This window comes from Nerophis lumbriciformis, linkage group LG04 (assembly GCF_033978685.3).
Source record: "Nerophis lumbriciformis linkage group LG04, RoL_Nlum_v2.1, whole genome shotgun sequence".
NCBI classification, from domain to species: Eukaryota; Metazoa; Chordata; class Actinopteri; order Syngnathiformes; family Syngnathidae; genus Nerophis; species Nerophis lumbriciformis.
Window position 1 is genome coordinate 36,510,087 of NC_084551.2, and position 17,738 is coordinate 36,527,824.

Below are 17,738 nucleotides of genomic sequence, written 5' to 3' on the forward strand. Positions count from 1 at the left end.
AAACATCTACAATATAGACACAGACTCATACCTATAGTTATTTTATGAAGGAAACCACATGAGTACCATCATGTTTTTTTTACAATCATGTCCATTTCTTTTTCCATTTTGAGTCTTTAGTGCTCCGATGTCACAGGTCAAGTTGAGAAATTCACAGCTAAAAAGAGAAATCAAACATTAGAGAGATACTATCTGACTTGAGTGCAAATGCATGCAAATGTCCATTTATGAATTATCATGGCTGAACAAACAAAACCAAAAAACAAGCAAATCCTTGAGGGCATTTGAAAAGAAACACTGTGCAGGAGCATGCATGGTGCTCATATTCACACACGCACACACACACGCGCATGCACGCAGGCGCACACACACAGAATTATTTCGAAATGCATCAAGACATAAAAAGCAGAAGCATCGAGGTATCACCACCATGCAGCAGAAACAACACGTATTAGTAATGAGGCCACGTGTGGTTAAAAATGTTGTTCTCGATGGTGACACTGATGGCTACTTACTGAGCTAACTGTCACACCACTGTAGAAAGACCTACGGCTATGTGAGAGGTCTTGCTCTGGTAAAAACAACAACAAAACTACTATTTAGATCAAGACCTCTGGATGATTGTTATTCCACTCTATTACTCTTCCTTAACATACTTGATAGGGCAAAACCAGATTTGGTAACTTTGACGCGAGAAGAAATGCAGGTCATATAAGGCAGAAGAACCATGTGAGCTTTCCCAGCCAATAAGCCAAAAAAGGAAGTGACAAGCGCGGATCATCTTGTTATCAATTCAATATAATGGTGAAAATAAATGATACAAACATTATTATTATACTTTTTTTTTTACAATTGTTTATACCGTATTTTTCGGAGTATAAGTCGCTCCGGAGTATAAGTCGCACCGGCCGAAAATGCATAATAAAGAAAGAAAAAAACATATACCGTATTTTTCGGACTATAAGTCGCAGTTTTTTTCATAGTTTGGCCGGGCTCCAGTGCGACTTATATATGTTTTTTTCCTTCTTTATCATGCATTTTCGGCAGGTGCGGCTTATACTCCGGTGCGACTTATACTCCGAAAAATACGGTATACGTCGCACTGGAGTATAAGTCGCATTTTTGGGGAAATTTATTTGATAAAACCCAACACCAAGAATAGACATTTGAAAGGCAATTTAAAATAAATAAAGAATATTGAACAACAGGCTGAATAAGTGTACGTTATATGAGGCATAAATAACCAACTGAGAACGTGCCTGGTATGTTAACGTAACATATTATGGTAAGAGTCATTCAAATAACTATAACATATAGAACATGCTATACGTTTACCAAACAATCTGTCACTCCTAATCGCTAAATCCAATGAAATCTTATACGTCTAGTCTCTTATGAGAATGAGCTAAATAATATTATTTGATATTTTACGGTAATGTGTTAATAATTTCACACATAAGTCGCTCCTGAGTATAAGTCGCACCCCCGGCCAAACTATGAAAAAAACTGCGACTTATAGTCTGAAAAATATGAAGTATAGGTAGTAGTATGAAAGAAAAATGGGATAAATTCCGAGGTGACAGCTTCAATTTTAAAATAAATATTAAGGCACTTTAAGGAACATTTTTTGTGCCAAAATTAAACAGAAAAAAATAAGTATTGAATAAAATTCATTAAAATGTGAACTACTTAATTACTGTAGTTTGTCAAATATTTAAATGGTGAAATACAATAAGAAATAAATATATTGAACTATAAAGAAATCCATACATACATATTGTTAGTTTTTTATGTCATGACAAATGTCTTTTTTTGTCTTTTTAAAAACTAATTTATTGGCATTTTGCTTCATGAGTGCATTGAAAAGCAGTGATCAGGTTGTTATTATTTATTAGCAAAATACAATTGAAATGGCTTGTAATATACTCCAACAAAATAACATATTGAATTTCAATAAATAGACATGGTTTTCAAGGGGGATTTTTCTGGTGTCAAATTGAAATAAATATAAAGCAAATCAAACAGAAAAACAAAAAAGTGTACATTAATTCACGAAAATGTGAAGTACTTTATTTGATTGTCAAATAATTAAATGGTGAAATACAGTATAAAATAATTACATAAAAAAAAAAAAAAAATAGGCCTAGCTAATAAATTAAGATTTACTTGGTGCCACATTTAAATACATATGAAACAAATTAAACAGAAAAATATAAAGTATCCATTAATTTATGAAAATATGAACATTTTAATAGATTGCCAAGTACTTAATTAAATTGTCAAATACAATGTGAATTAATCAAGTATATATATATATATATATATATATATATATATATATATATATATATATATATATATATACATATATACATACATATATATATATATATATATATATATATATATATAAATTATTTCTTTAATGAAAAATGCATATTTTTCATGACCAATTTCTATAATACTTTTTTATTTTTTTTATTTTTTTAAAGTAATGGCTTGTGATTCTTTATTCATTGTCCTCATATTTATTTAAGTTCTTTAATGTGTTAGCAAAATACAAATACATTTTTAAGACATTTTTTTAACCTTTTTTTTTTTTTAAGTAATGGATTGTGATTTTTTAATTTATAATCCTTTTATTTATTAGCAAAATAAAATTGAAATGGCTTGTATAATACTGCAACATAATAAAATCTTTAATTTCATTAGATAGGCAGAGATTTTAGGTATGCTTTTTTTGGTGCCAAATTCAAATAAATATAGAGCATATCAGGTTTTTAAAATAACAAATTAAATTGTCCAATACAATGAAAATAATTATATATCTAAAAAAAAAATCTTAATTATTTATTTAAATGTATGATCAATTTCCATATTTTATTACCTTTTTTAACTATTAATTTAAAAACAAACAAACTATATATTAGTAAAAATGTGACATCCTGACTCAGATTAACAGTAAATATATTGATCTCATAAATATAATGCAACATTATAGCTACTGATTTCAATCTGATACAAGTGAATTTGGCTAGTATCGGACTGATACTATGTATGTAGTTAAAAAAAAAAAACGGATAATTGCAGCGCATGTCAAAATAAGAGCATGTGTGACAAAATAATTAGTATGAGCTTAAAGACTCACTGCTGTGATGAACTTGTTGCCCTGCTGTTGGAGTTCTTCACTTTTGGGGAAGATGGAGGAGGACTCCATTGTAGACGGAGGAGTGGAGGAGCACAGGAAGGAGGGGGATTCATCCTCATTGTTGTTGAATGAGTCCATGTCGGGGGGGCCGGGTAAGGTGAGGGTGCTGAGGCCGGTCACGCTGTCGTTGGAGGTGCACTGCGACGACGTCTCCGAACTCTCCGTTACTGGCGTGCAATGACAACATGTCAAAAAAGAAAGTTTTTATTATTGTGTCGTAGTTAGTGTGCTCACTTACTCATGGAGGGCTGGCCACTGGAGTCTTGCTCCAGCTCGTCTTCCTCGATACAGTCGTAAGGCCACTGGGCGAAGGAGGGGACGGCGACCAGCGGATAAAGGTGAGCATGTGGGTGAGAGGGGGACGAGTACAGGTGGAGGTTGAGCGACCCCAGCAGGGAGGAGGACGACTGGCTGCTGGAGGAGGAGGTGCTGCTGTTGGAGATGGTGGAGTGAGGTCTCTTGATGGAAGCCGAGTATTCATAAGAGGGCACGGCGATGGATGCTCTCGTCCTGCACTCTGTAGTCCACACACAGAGACAAAAGTGTGAGGAGTGACAAGCCTTCAAATTAACATTTTTTTTTTAGATTTTTCAGAAGAAGAATACACTTAAATAGCACATATAAAGCTATGTGCAAAAATGAGGTATCATAATATCGACTAATATCCAAATAACAAGTGTGAAACAGCGTGTGCAAACTATAAAATTGTGTGTACTGAGTGGGCGTGTTGTGGTAAGACTGTACAATTTATAACAAGAGTTGTGCAGACCGCTCTATTTAAATGAGGATTTTGCATGTACAGTACCACCAGCTGTGCCCAAGGAGACACTCACTTTTATGCTCCAACCTGTGTTGTTTTGTTATGTTGTGGAATATGCAGCACATGACACCTTTTCTGCGCCATATAATGTAGAAGTGCCATCTAGACAACAGAATCTAGTTTTAGCACGCCGAAGGTGGGCTATGGGAGAGGCTGGTGTGATCTCTGATATGCACGATGTATAAAAAAATTACAGTACCTTGTACATACAGTACAAAAAAACATTGATTATCGAAGATTATCACCTGTCTTGCAGCGCTATCCTCTCTTTTCTCACATCAATTTGTGTGTAACTTTAAAGTCCCAATGATCGTCGCACACACACTAGGCGTGGTTTGATTGATTGATTGAGACTTTTATTAGTAGATTGCACAGTACAGTACATATTCCGTACAATTGACCACTAAATGGTAACACCCGAATAAGTTTTTCAACTTGTTTAAGTCGGGGTCCACGTAAATCAATTCATGGTGAATGTGTCCTCTGCATTTGACCCATCCCCATGTTCACCCCCTGGGAGGTGAGGGGAGCAGTGAGCAGCAGTGTGCGCCGCGCTCAGGAATCATTTGGTGATTTAACCCCCAATTCCAACCCTTGATGCTGAGTGCCAAGAAGGGAGGCAATGGGTCCCATTTTTTTTTATAGTCTTTGGTATGACTCGGCTGGTAATTGAACTCACAACCTTCCAGTCTCAGGGCGGACACTCTAACTACAAGACTGTGGCAGTTTGTACGTGCATTTCAAACATGCTTAACATAGACACAAAGTAGTTTCAGTCTTAATAAATCACATTGCAAGCGCTAAATGATTATACTTGCGTCTCCTCCTTCCAGTATTGTAGGCGCTCTAATAATCATCATATAATCTGTAACTGTTGCTACAAATAATTGTTATAATTTGTTTCATTTCTCTAAAAACAGAATAATAAGTTAAGTTCATAAAAGGGAATTCAAATCAAAATGCATAAAAGTTCATAAGAAGGCTATATTTAAGTTACTATGGTTAAAATTGTAATTTCATGCGTTTTTGTTAAGTTGGGCATACTTTTATTTTGAAGTGTCTCGTTTGGTCTGTCATCTGATGTAAGGAAGCTACTTCTGGGTATGAGTAAACATTTTTGATGCAATGTGAAGGCAGAAAGAAAGAGACTGACTGTCACAAAGACTAAAAAGTGTCACAAGGACTCTAAGCGTTTGGGCTATAAGAGCCTGAAGATCACAATTTCCTCCTAAAAGAAGCATGCAGGCCAACGAGTTTTCAAGGTGAATTTGAAGGGAAAGGAAGCCTTCAAATACATAAATTCAAGAAAGCCATTGTGTCTGTGCTGTTTGGAGGGAGTTACATAATCCGTATATTCATAAAGACAGACACGCTAAATGGATTGTGTTCTCTATTTTGTTAATTTAAGAGACACAATCCTCTGCGCACAATTTTAGTAGATCATCTTTGCGTGTGCTATCGAGTTTGCACGTGTTTTAGTACACGCAAACCTTCAGTGGATCAGGTCATTTGTATTATAGTCTTTATCTTCCTAGAAAAAATACTTTTCTTCCTAGCACACACGCATGCACCCGCTCACCCACACATGCACACCCACACACGTGACCTGGAGAGTTGCAGCAACACACATCCTCCTGAGAACCAGTGTCCTCTGCAGGGACATTTGTGTTTTGCATAACAGGGCGATTTATTCTCAAAATGTGTGTCTCTGACAAAAGAAATAGACCAAAAACAAATGTTCACTGCAGAGGACGCTAGTTCTGGCTAAGTTAAAGTGGGGTGGGCAGATCAGACCGAATATCTTCAATGTCAATACCAAGGGTAGTATAAGTATCAGATTGAACATTTTTTACTTGTCTTTATTTTATTTTAAATCTCGTTGTGGTACATTGTTATACAGTATTTGTTTATTGTTGACTAACTAAGAGAACAAGTTCTCCAGTTATTTAATATTGCTTGGATTTCAGTTTTTGCAGAGTAATACAAGGTCTGTATCAAAAGTGTTGCCTTTACACAATTGTTTTTAATTCCAATCAAATGCAAAAGGAAATGATGGGGGAGGAAAATAGGAAACTCTCACCAGACCCCTTCATGATATAGTCGATAGCTCTGTCATTGATGGCTGCATCGCTGGGTTTGATGTCCATGAAAGGCTTGCTTCCAATGCCCATGGACACCATCTCCTGCATGCGCAACTCTGCAAAACATGTGATAATATCCTTTAAAGACGCACTGTACTCTGAGGACATGTTTAAAACTTGCATGCAATTCCTGGATTGTTGCTAAGGAAACACACCTCTGTTCCTGAGCGCCTGTCTCCACAGGATCTTCCCTATGATGGATGTCCACACAGCTTTCGCCTCCACAGAGCCGGCTTGCAGGATGAACGTGTCCTGGGACTTCCTCCGCCGGAACCAGATCTCAAAGCGCAGTCCGCTGTCACCAACATTTTCAGTCATACCGATCTCTGCAGTCTAAATAACAAAAAAAATACATTTTACTATTTCCATGACAACAAAACAAAACAAAGGTGCAGTAAGGCTCAATTGTTCAAAATGGGCATGCTTGATGCTTAAATGCATCAAGACATATTTGACATATTTATGCTACTCATTAGCATTAGCAATTTTACGAGGTGATTTCCACTCTAAATTTGGCAATAACAACTACAAACTTCAAACAGCTGGTGTGTAATAAGTACAATACTTAGGAGTAATTAGAGTATAAACACTTTGTAGGGTTCAACAAAAGAAAAGAATCGCACATTCAAAGACTACTTCTGGCTACGGCAATACAACGTAGTCGATACACTACTGTCATCTAGCGTCTTAGAATTGCAACTGCATGCAAAGTCTACTATACAATACAGTACTTGCAAATTAGACACAGAAGTAAAAAAAGAAAATATAACTGTAAAGCGCAGTTATCAGCTCAGTGTCAAACGTTAAATAAAAAAACAGACATGTTATGATTAAACAATTTATTAACACATTTGAAGACACACAAAAGCACCTGTAATTTGTACTGTTATCAATTCCCAGGTACAGTGAATTGGTACCATATCAATTCAAAAGTGAAAGGTACTCATCCCTAGGTACATGCAAAGCTCCAGAAAATGGACTACTTACTTTGTAGGATTGCTTGTAGATGTAAATGTCATATCCTCCTTCGATCTTTTTGGTCTTGCTGAATAGGATGAGGTCTTCAAACAAGAAGACGTGGCGGAGGTACTTCCTGCGTCCGCACCAGACGATGAACTCATCCTGGCAGCGGAGTTGACCCTGTTCCTTTAGGTTCACCTAGACAGGAAACACTCCAGTTCACGTACGTCACTCACAACAATGGAAGCGCTGCTGGGACACTGACCTCACTAGTGCATGCACAACAAGATGACATCCAGTACAAAAATAATTTCTATATGGACAAAAGTATTGGGACACTTGGGTAATACACCCACTCGTGAGTTATATTTACATAGCGCGTTCTCTAGAGACACAAAGCGCTTTACATAGTGAAAGCCATTATGTACACCTTTAAGCTACATTTAAACCAGTGTAGATGGCACTGGGAGCAGTTGGGTAGGGTGTCTAGCCCAAGGACACGACGGCAGGGACGAGGATGACGGAAGCGGGGATCAAACCCGGAACCCTCAAGTTGGTTGCATAGCCGCTCTGCCAACCGAGCCATGCCGTCTACTAAAAGTGAAAATTTATTAACTTTTAGAGATGGTCCCCCCTTTTTTGGGCCTGGCTCAGATCTTGGCACAGTCATGGTGGTTTACCCCAAACTGAAAGCATAAAAATCTTCAACACGTCTTAAAGTTGTTGTCCACCGATGACTGATTTAAGACCTTTGTCCATATAATTGAATTTTACTGGTCTCTGACAAAACCATATGTCTTTTGTGCATCAAACTGTCAATCATGGCTATAACAGGCCTCAAATTTTTGCTTTTTAAGGTCAAGGCAAGTGTTGCCTTAAAGGAGGGCTCATATTTTAGGGCACCAAGGCAAGTTGGAAGGGCACAAAGGCAAAAATTATTTTCTTTTGAGGCAGGGGCTCCATAGCTATATATTTATCTGAAAAAAAATGGCCATAGTGTCCCCTTACGCCGGCCTACCTGGCTGGTCTAGGGGGAATGTGCCTGACCTAAATTCAGTTAACACCTTCAGACCCTGATGTGTATCGCTGGGAAAATCTCAGAACAACTCGGCTGTTCTTGTTGTCAGGTAACCTTTGACACACGCTTCCAAATTGGCTGCGCCCATGTTGTTTATACCGATTAACCTGAATTATGCGATGTCTTAAACAGTTGAAAATGTCATGTTGGGGTGTTTTTTATCAATTTATTCGACAAAACAATTACGTTACAATAGTCCATTATGGGGATGTCACGGTATGAACATTTCTTATCACGGTTATAATTATTATCGCAGTAATTCTAAATGTGTTCAAAATTTTAAAAAACTACTTATACTAAAATCCTTCAACCAAGTTTTATTTTGTTTTAAAACACAAACACATTCAAAATGTATATACGTACCTCAAGTACAAAAGTTGAATGTGCATATGAAAGCAACACAAGCATTATAAACAAAGTAATATGGTAGAAACAAAAATAATACTATAAATAAATAAAAATAAATGTGAAAAATTCACCTGTTGCCATCTTATGGACATAAGACGTAACTGCACTTTTTGTCCACATAGTGTTCATATCTGAGGTCAAGTCTGACACATAAGACTGCATGGTTATGGGCAAAATAATAATGACGATTATTTTTATCAATATTGAAATCATGATTATTAATCATGATTATTCATTATGTTTGGTAAAACAGTGTTGGGGTGTGAATGCGACTGTTACGGCTCAGGCTCCTGCCAACGCCGCTCATCCGTCTGTGCGCACCTCGGGACACGCCCACGGGTGCGCACATCCAGGGACGCCCCGCGCGCGTCCCCGTCCTGCAGCAGCCACCAGCTGCAATCAATCACCGGCAATCATCACACCTGAAACTGATGTGGGCGAGCTGGTTAAAAGACCAGTGGACCCTAGGATCGGCGCGGGAACTTAGTTTTTCTCATGGTGTACCGTAAGCAACAAGCTTCATGCTCTCTATTCGTGTTTCCTCTCCGTGCCTTGATTTGTCCCTTGTCTTCTCCCGTGTCCCCGCAGTACCCTTCGTCACCTGGAAAGTGAGCTGTGCATCTCACTTTTCCCTGGATCTCCCTCTGGACTCTGACGTCTCTCTCTGCCCCACGGACCCCTCGCTGATCTTGGACCCCTTTTGCCTTGCCCTCTTTGGACTTGTCTGCCCTTTTTCTCATCAACACTTGGTAACACACTTCAGATATCTACACACATAGTCTTACAACACACACACTCTTGTATTTTAGTCACACACTATTTCTATAGTTTAGTTGTATTGTTTATTATTATATATATTTATTATATATAATAAATTATTGTATATACTGCCCCCTGGTGTCTGAGCCGTCACCTCTCTCAGTAAACACAACAGCGACGCCATCATGTCATTTTTAATATCTAATATAAATGCTCTATATTCTGGATATATATACAGTATTTAAAGACAAATATTTGTGTTTTTGTTCATTAGTAGTATCAGCTTGTCAGATGTTTTATTATGATACCTTTATCTTTAATTTTACATTTTCATAGAGAGAAGTATTTTTTTAAGTTATGAACATTTACATGTACTAATGTGTGTACATGTACATGCTGTATCAGGACAGATCCATTGAGAGTTTGAGCAGAAATACTTCAGTGCAACAGTTTGGCCAACAAAAATAAAGAAGAGTGATACCTCTTACATCTAACACAAAATCTTTGTGCCTCACCGACAACTCAGCTAACGATCAATTCGATGAAATGACAAAACATTTTAGCTAGTATTGATGTTATTGGAACACAAACAAAGTTAGCAGTTAAATTAAAGGACGAGTGAGCATCCCAGTCAACAAACTTCAGACTTTATAAACAAGTTGTGGCAACGTTCCCGACACATCGTCTGCTGCATGCTAACTGTCAGTCCCAGCAGCTGATGGAAGGATGTCAGCTGAACGTTCAAAATGAAACTGTAACGTCAAAAATTGTTCTCCTCCAACAGCATTGCGCTCTTAATCGCACACCGAGACCCCACGGAAGTAGAAGCCTAAGTCCATGAAGTTGCTGCCATGTTTCCTGAGCAGAGTGCGCAGACACTGCGGCGCTTCAGTATTCAGGAACTAAGCAGTTGCCTAAAATGCATTAATAAATGACGGTTTTTCGGTAATTAAAAATGTAAACAGTGTTTACATTTTTATCGCTGGCGGTCACGGCATGTTCTTGCCGTAAATGCTGGTCAATTTCTTAGGTCATTACGGCAAGTGACAAGGGCGGTTGCGGCAAATGCTGCGGTTGCCATGGTTAAATTCGAGCCCTGCTGTTACTTACGTCACAGCCCTGGATGGCGTCCATAGCCAGCAGGTCGTTGCCGTGGCGAAGCTGGAACTTGACCATCTCCTCAGCAGTGCGGAGGTCACTCAGTTCCTGCGTCTGGGAGTGGCTGCACTCCTTAATGAGGTCCTTCAGCAGTAGAGCATATTTACTCATCCTCTGGATGGGTTTCAGCAGGTAGGACGCCAGGTCCATCTTGTCCCCCAAATCCAGCTGTTTATTCTGGAATGAGGGAGGAATGTAATGTCATTATTCACAATATCACATATTGTTCATACAGATTTCATATCTTTTTTTTCTTAGGAAATCTCTCCAATACGGGGTTTGTCAAAGTGTGTCCCATTTGTCTTTTTATTGGCCGTATATGTTGTAAAAATAAAAATTTAATATCTTCTTAATATCATATATTATAGTAGTATCTGTTTTTTTTGTCAGTAAGGTGAGTTGAAAACCGAATTGTACAAAACCGTAGCAATAATAAATTATGTAAAACCAAATAATCCATTCTAGACATCCAAAAATAAACATTTTATATCGAACTATGATAGTTTTACATACAGAAAATAATGCATGCATGTAAACGATAAATAAATAAGACCAATTATGTTAAACATCTTTCATGAATTTATTTTTACTTACGATTTTATTCACCTTTTTCAAATTGTATGCATCTGTAAAGCACTTTGAATTGCCTTGTGTACAAACTGTGTTCTATAAATAAACTTACCTGGCCACTAGGGATGTAACGATAAAAGGTATTAATGATAACCGGGGTAAAACTCTCGACAGTTAGTATTACCATTTTGGATAAAAAATTATCAAAAAACAGTGATGATAACTGCACTGTGATGAACTCACGGACTGACTGGCGCAAGATCGCTAGATTAAATACCAACATCAAAACAAGAGACATGAACATTTTCCCCATTATGAAACGACATACACCATTCTGAACTTATATAAACACATTACTGTCTGAACAACTAAGATATTCAGTTGAGCACATTGAATCTACAAGCTGTGCTCTCTTAGAACAGAGTAATCGATCTATACAATAATTTTTTTTACGGTGCATTCAAGGACCGCTTAACAGAGTAGGACCTGACACCGCCCACTAGAATTAATAAATAATAATTATAGATTTGATTTGTTGCGCACTTTTCATTTCAATAAATCTTTGAGTGCTACAGTGCAAACCAATATTTAAAAAATAAAAGCGTAACGATTAAAACAGATCAAATAAAATACTCATACTTGCCAACCTTGAGACCTCCGATTTCGGGAGGTGGGGGGAGGGGTGTGGGGGTGGGCGGGGTCGGGGTGGGATGGGGGCGTGGTTGGGGGTGTGGCTAAAAGGGGAGGAGTATATTTACAGCTAGAATTCACCAAGTCAAGTATTTCATATATATATATATATATAAGAAATACTTGACGTTCAGTGAATTCTAGCTATATATATATATATATATATATATATATATATATATATATATATATATATATATATATTCATTTATTTACACATATACACACACATAACACTCATCTACTCATTGTTGAGTTAAGGGTTGAATTGTCCATCCTTGTTCTATTCTCTGTCACTATTTTTCGAACCATGCTGAACACCCTCTCTGATGGTGCATTGCTGTGTGGCACGCACAAAAGTGCTTTCATCAAATGCACTAGATGGCAGTATTGTCCTGTTTAAGTGTGTCACAACATTGCTGTTTACGGCAGACGAACTGCTTTACGGTATACAAAAAAGTGACTGCTGTTGTGTGTTGTTGCCACGCTGGGAGGACGTTAATGAAACTGCCTAACAATAAACCCACATAAGAAACCAAGAACTCGCCCTCCATCATATAGTTATAACGTGATTGGGCAGGTACGCTTTTTTATATTGAGGAGGACCTGAGTCCGCCTGAATTTCGGGAGATTTTCGGGAGAAAATTTGTCCCGGGAGGTTTTCAGGAGAGGCGCTGAATTTCGGGAGTCTCCCGGAAAATCCGGGAGGGTTGGCAAGTATGAAAATACTATCAGTGAAACATAAGAAACACTGTCTATCGTTTTTTTTATTATTTAAAAAAATAAGTAACTTGGTCAAAAGATTTCAGTGTGTGTATAAGCACTGTTTGAGCACATTCAACAATACCCCGATAATAATGATAACCTTGGTCATTTTGGTCACTATAAAATGTTCATATGGTTACATTCCTATTTGCCACTTTTACCTATATCATTGAGTTTTTGTTGTTAAAGTGGTGAGGGAAGACAAGAGGGGAGAGCCACACAGACGCCATCTTTGTACATTGCTATGTGTTATTTCTTAAATTTAATAGTGGTTCTCAACTTCTTTATCAAAGTGCTGCAACGTGCAACTTTCTTTGGCCCCATGGTGGCTTATTTTGCAAGCACAGATGGTGGGATTATTTGTTTGGGCACTCAATTTCACAGAATGACACAGGCAAACAGATAAGTTTGTCACATGTAATGTTTGGCCGTAACATACGGTATACAAAACTGGAGCAAATTTTTAACAAAAATTGGGGTTTAAATTCTTGTTGGAAACCAAACGAAAGCGAGGTACCACTGTATTAGATATTACACTACTGTATTTTACTTTGTCACCTTAAACACCAAAGCGAAGATGTGGCTGTTTTATTCAGATAGCTTTGTATAATGTATATTGACCTACATTGGATTTAGTATTTTTAATGTACAAAATGTACCAAAAGTGCAACCAAAATATCAGTAAATATACCATATATGGTGGTACAACAAGTGTTTTCTGAAGTGGTACTTGATCTATTGTATTAATAACATGAAAGATTTTGCACAAATACGGTATGTTAAATGAAAACTGCTGAAATGCTTTGAGGTACATTTTTCACACAGGCTTATCTTTTCACTTGACACATTGCAGTTGCACTGTATGTTACAAGGCCTCTTTCACTTCCTTTTACTAACACACAATTGTGCTTCAGTGTTGACCTTTTCACCCCACGAGGTAAGTAACCAGAGTTTCCAGACGCACCTTAAAGAATTCGTTCCCATGGCTGCTGAGCAGTGTGTCGGACCGGGGCTTATTCTTGCTGTACAGGGCATACATTCCAAACTGATCCTCCTGCACACACAATTAGAAAATTAGACCACTCTAGCAAGTACACTGACATTGCAGAATACCCTCCTGTATTGCAAGTGACGCATATCATATAAGAGTGTTTGACTATAATGAGCAATATAACCAGTGGCCATCATGCATTGTGACAAATAAGGGCAATATCGAGGAGATGGTGCTTTCAATATTTATAATTTATGCAGAGTAGTGAATTAATTGCTAAATGAATGCATATAACTCCTTAGTAGTGCTGTTTTTGGCGTAATTTCTTGATTGTTTTTAATTTATTTTGCCATATCCCAAATTCCTTTTTTTGTTATGTGAGGCAGGAAAGTGTCCGTTCTAAAAGGAACACCATGGACTATTTGTTGTCAATCAGAGGGGAGGACAAAGTAGTTTTCCTGAGGGGCGTTTCAGAAAGCAGGTAGAGTGAAAACTCTAAGTAGGTAAACCCTGAGATGAGGGAGAATTAGGGTGTTATGTTCCCGAAAAAGTGGTAAGTCATACTCTGAGTAAGTTACCATGGTAATTTACTGCAATCTGTGACCTTGACCTGCTTGCTGGAAGGTTTTCTTGAACAAATCTTCAGTTTTTGCATTCATAGTTAAATAAAGCAAATTATTTTAACATAAAGTGAACTGGTAATAAATGATCTTGTTAGCAAAAAAGAAAAAAACATTTTTTTAGTTTGATTTCATATATTTAATACTGTACAATATGTCTTAATCATAATCAAATTTAAAATACATTTAAAGCAATATTAAAGTACATTTTGTGGCATTTCATCATCTTAAATATTGCTTACAAAAAGAAAAATAACCTGAGCAAATAGCAAATTGGTCTAACAAAAAGTGCCTGGTTAGGAATAAATAGACTCAATATTTACTTAGCATTTGCATTGACTATACATGTCGTATATAATTAAAACAAATACGATATAATAGTATTTCCAACTGCTTCCTTGTATTTATTTTACTAAACTAAGATCATTCCTCTACTTTTTGTTTTTTTACCCCTGCGCTATTAAGAAAATGTGATTAAATGTTATATGAATACTCTGTCAGTTATCATCTCTCACCCAAGTGCTGTATTATTTTACTGTATTTCTTTTCTATCATTAACACTTGAACCATAGAATCAGCGCTTCATTGGTCCTGGCTTTTTAAAGTGCTCTTAACACAGACTCAACATACTAAGGATTGATTGAATTAACTTAGACCAGCTATTCTGGAACCAGACACTCAAGAGTTTCCCAACTTAGGATAAATCAACTCAGACTTCATGTTTTGACTCAGTTTGTTGAATCTCCACCTGAAATACCTCCCAGGTATGTAGCCAACCTATGTGATTATCTTTTCCCGTATTAAACGTCACTGGAGCGATAATGAGACCATGACCCAGAAAACATCGTATTTTGTTGTAAAGCTAGACGTCTAGAGGTCATGACTGTTGATGGAAGCTGAAAGTATGTTGTCAGAGCGCACCCTCAGGGCACCTTGAATGCGTGCACACTTACATGTCGGAGAAAACAGCTGCTGATGGACAGTGGCGAGTGGGCGCACGCCTCCAGTTCTTTGAGGAAGTACTGGGTGTGGAAATCCCCTAGTTTCTCCATGTTACCGAAAATGATGCTGCGCTTGCCCCTCAGGTCCTGTGGCAGATCCAGGCGCTCCATCTCGGGAAAATAATGCTCAATAACGTAGCTGAGAGAGCGAACGTACTCCCTCTCAGTGGAGATCATCTCATCCATGATGTGCTGCACTTTACTGGGGAAAAATTAAATGCTTAATACACGAAGGGCATCATCTACTAAGATCAGGAGTGCCAAATATACAAACCCTGTTTCCATAGGAGTTGGGAAATTGTGCTAGATGTAAATATAAACTGAATACATTGATTTGCAAATCATTTTCAACCCATATTCAGTTGAATATGCTACAAAGACAACATATTTGATGTTCAAACTGATAAACATTTTTTTTTTTTGCAAATAATCATTAACTTTAGAATTTGATGCCAGCAACACATGTCAAAGAAGTTGGGAAAGGTGGCAATAAACACTGATAAAGTTGAGGAATGCTCATCAAACACTTATTTGGAACATCCCACAGGTGAACAGGCAAATTGGGAACAGGTGGGTGCCATGATTGGGTATAAAAGTAGATTCCATGAAATGCTCAGACATTCACAAACAAGGATGGGGCGAGGGTCACCACTTTGTCAACAAATGCGTGAGCAAATTGTTGAACAGATTAAGAAAAACTTTTCTCAACCCGCTATTGCAAGGAATTTAGGGATTTCACCATCTACGGTCCGTAATATCATCAAAGGGTTCAGAGAATCTGGAGAAATCACTGCACGTAGGCAGCCAAGCCTGTGACCTTCGATCCCTCAGGCTGTACTGCATCAACAAGCGACATCAGTGTGTAAAGGATATCACCACATGGGCTCAGGAACACTTCAGAAACCCACTGTCAGTAACTACAGTTGGTCGCTACATCTGTCAGTGCAAGTTAAAACTCTCCTATGCAAAGCGAAAACCGTTTATCAACAACACCCAGAAATGCCGTCGGCTTCGCTGGGCCTGAGCTCATCTAAGATGGACTGATACAAAGTGGAAAAGTGTTCTGTGGTCTGACGCGTCCACATTTCAAATTGTTTTTGGAAACTGTGGACGTCGTGTCCTCCGGGCCAAAGAGGAAAAGAACCATCCGGATTGTTATAGGCGCAAAGTTGAAAAGCCAGCATCTGTGATGGAATGGGGGTGTATTAGTGCCCAAGACCTGGGCAACTTACACATCTGTGAAGGCGCCATTAACGCTGAAAGGTACATACAGGTTTTGGAGCAACATAAGTTGCTATCCAAGCAACGTTACCATGGACGCCCCTGCTTATTTCAGCAAGACAATGCCAAGCCACATGTTACATCAACGTGGCTTCATAGTAAAAGAGTGCGGGTACTAGACTGGCCTGCCTGTAGTCCAGACCTGTCTCCCATTGAAAATGTGTGGTGCATTATGAAGCCTAAAATACCTCAACGGAGACCCCCGGACTGTTGAACAACTTAAGTTGTACATCAAGCAAGAATGGGAAAGAATTCCACCTGAGAAGCTTAAAAAATGTGTCTCCTCAGTTCCCAAACGTTTACTGAGTGTTGTTAAAAAGAAAGGCCATATAACACAGTGGTGAACATGCCCTTTCCCAACTACTTTGGCATGTGTTGCAGCCATGAAATTCTAAGTTAATTATTTGCAAAAAAAAAAAAAAGTTTATGTGTTTGAACATCAAATAGCTTGTCTTTGTAGTGCATTCAATTGAATATGGGTTGAAAATGATTTGCAAATCATTGTATTCTGTTTATATTTACATTTAACACAATTTCCCAACTCATATGGAAACAGGGTTTGTAATACGAACAACATTTTCTGGGTGATATAGAAGTGTGATCTCGACAATAGAAGCTATTGTAAGTACACCGAAGGTCTGCTCTGGAAGGTGTTGTGATGAAAATGCATGTTGCAGAAAGTTTTTTCACAGAGGTGATGCACTGCATTGATAATATATCTTCTGCAATGAATGCCATTACAAAAATACGAAAATTAATTGAATTTGTTTTCATCATTCCTTTAAGTCATCCAGCAGCCACAAAATACTACAAACGTGTATTACTGAATAGATTTAATGTCTAATATTTTTATTTCTTACAGTCCAAATATGTTGACACTCACAAAGATGGAGGATCTGTCTTTGCAGCACAATCACCTCTGTTCTCAGAGCCATTTGTCAGTAATTGTGCCAGTTTGCACATACAGTAATTTCTAATCGTGCTTAGTATAGACGCAAAACAGGGGCTGCTGAACAGTTTTAGTTTTGATTAATCCCACTGCGAGCGCTCAATGATTATATTCACACCTTCTATTCCTAGTATAGTGAGCATTCTGATAATCAGCATATATTCTGCATATTCATTAAGACAGACACACTAAATGGATTGCACTCTCTATTTTGCTCATTTAAGAGATGCAATCCTCTGTGCATGACCTTAGTAGATCAGCTTTGCGTGTGCAACCAAGTTTGCACGTGCCGTAGTAAACGTAAACGTAAACCTTTAATAGAGACCCTAAAGCAAAGAG

The 17,738-nt window shown here is 37.8% G+C and overlaps 1 protein-coding gene across 2 annotated transcripts in view; it reads right to left on the reverse strand.

Annotated features, from left to right (window-relative positions):
• Nucleotides 1-7: 7 nt before the first annotated feature.
• Nucleotides 8-17,738, reverse strand: part of plekhg4b (pleckstrin homology domain containing, family G (with RhoGef domain) member 4B) — a 61,527-nt gene continuing 43,796 nt past the window's right edge. The window contains exons 15-24 of one of the 2 annotated variants that reach the window (XM_061954015.2): nucleotides 15,122-15,371; nucleotides 13,522-13,611; nucleotides 10,485-10,709; nucleotides 7,157-7,327; nucleotides 6,325-6,502; nucleotides 6,109-6,225; nucleotides 3,447-3,725; nucleotides 3,149-3,375; nucleotides 516-571; nucleotides 8-157 (exon numbers count right to left, since the gene is read on the reverse strand). In XM_061954015.2, coding sequence (XP_061809999.1) covers nucleotides 527-571; nucleotides 3,149-3,375; nucleotides 3,447-3,725; nucleotides 6,109-6,225; nucleotides 6,325-6,502; nucleotides 7,157-7,327; nucleotides 10,485-10,709; nucleotides 13,522-13,611; nucleotides 15,122-15,371 — 1,582 coding nt within the window. In that variant the 3' untranslated portion in view covers nucleotides 8-157; nucleotides 516-526. The remainder of the gene's footprint in view (nucleotides 158-515; nucleotides 572-3,148; nucleotides 3,376-3,446; nucleotides 3,726-6,108; nucleotides 6,226-6,324; nucleotides 6,503-7,156; nucleotides 7,328-10,484; nucleotides 10,710-13,521; nucleotides 13,612-15,121; nucleotides 15,372-17,738) is intronic. The other variant, XM_061954024.2, reaches the window with a different exon arrangement.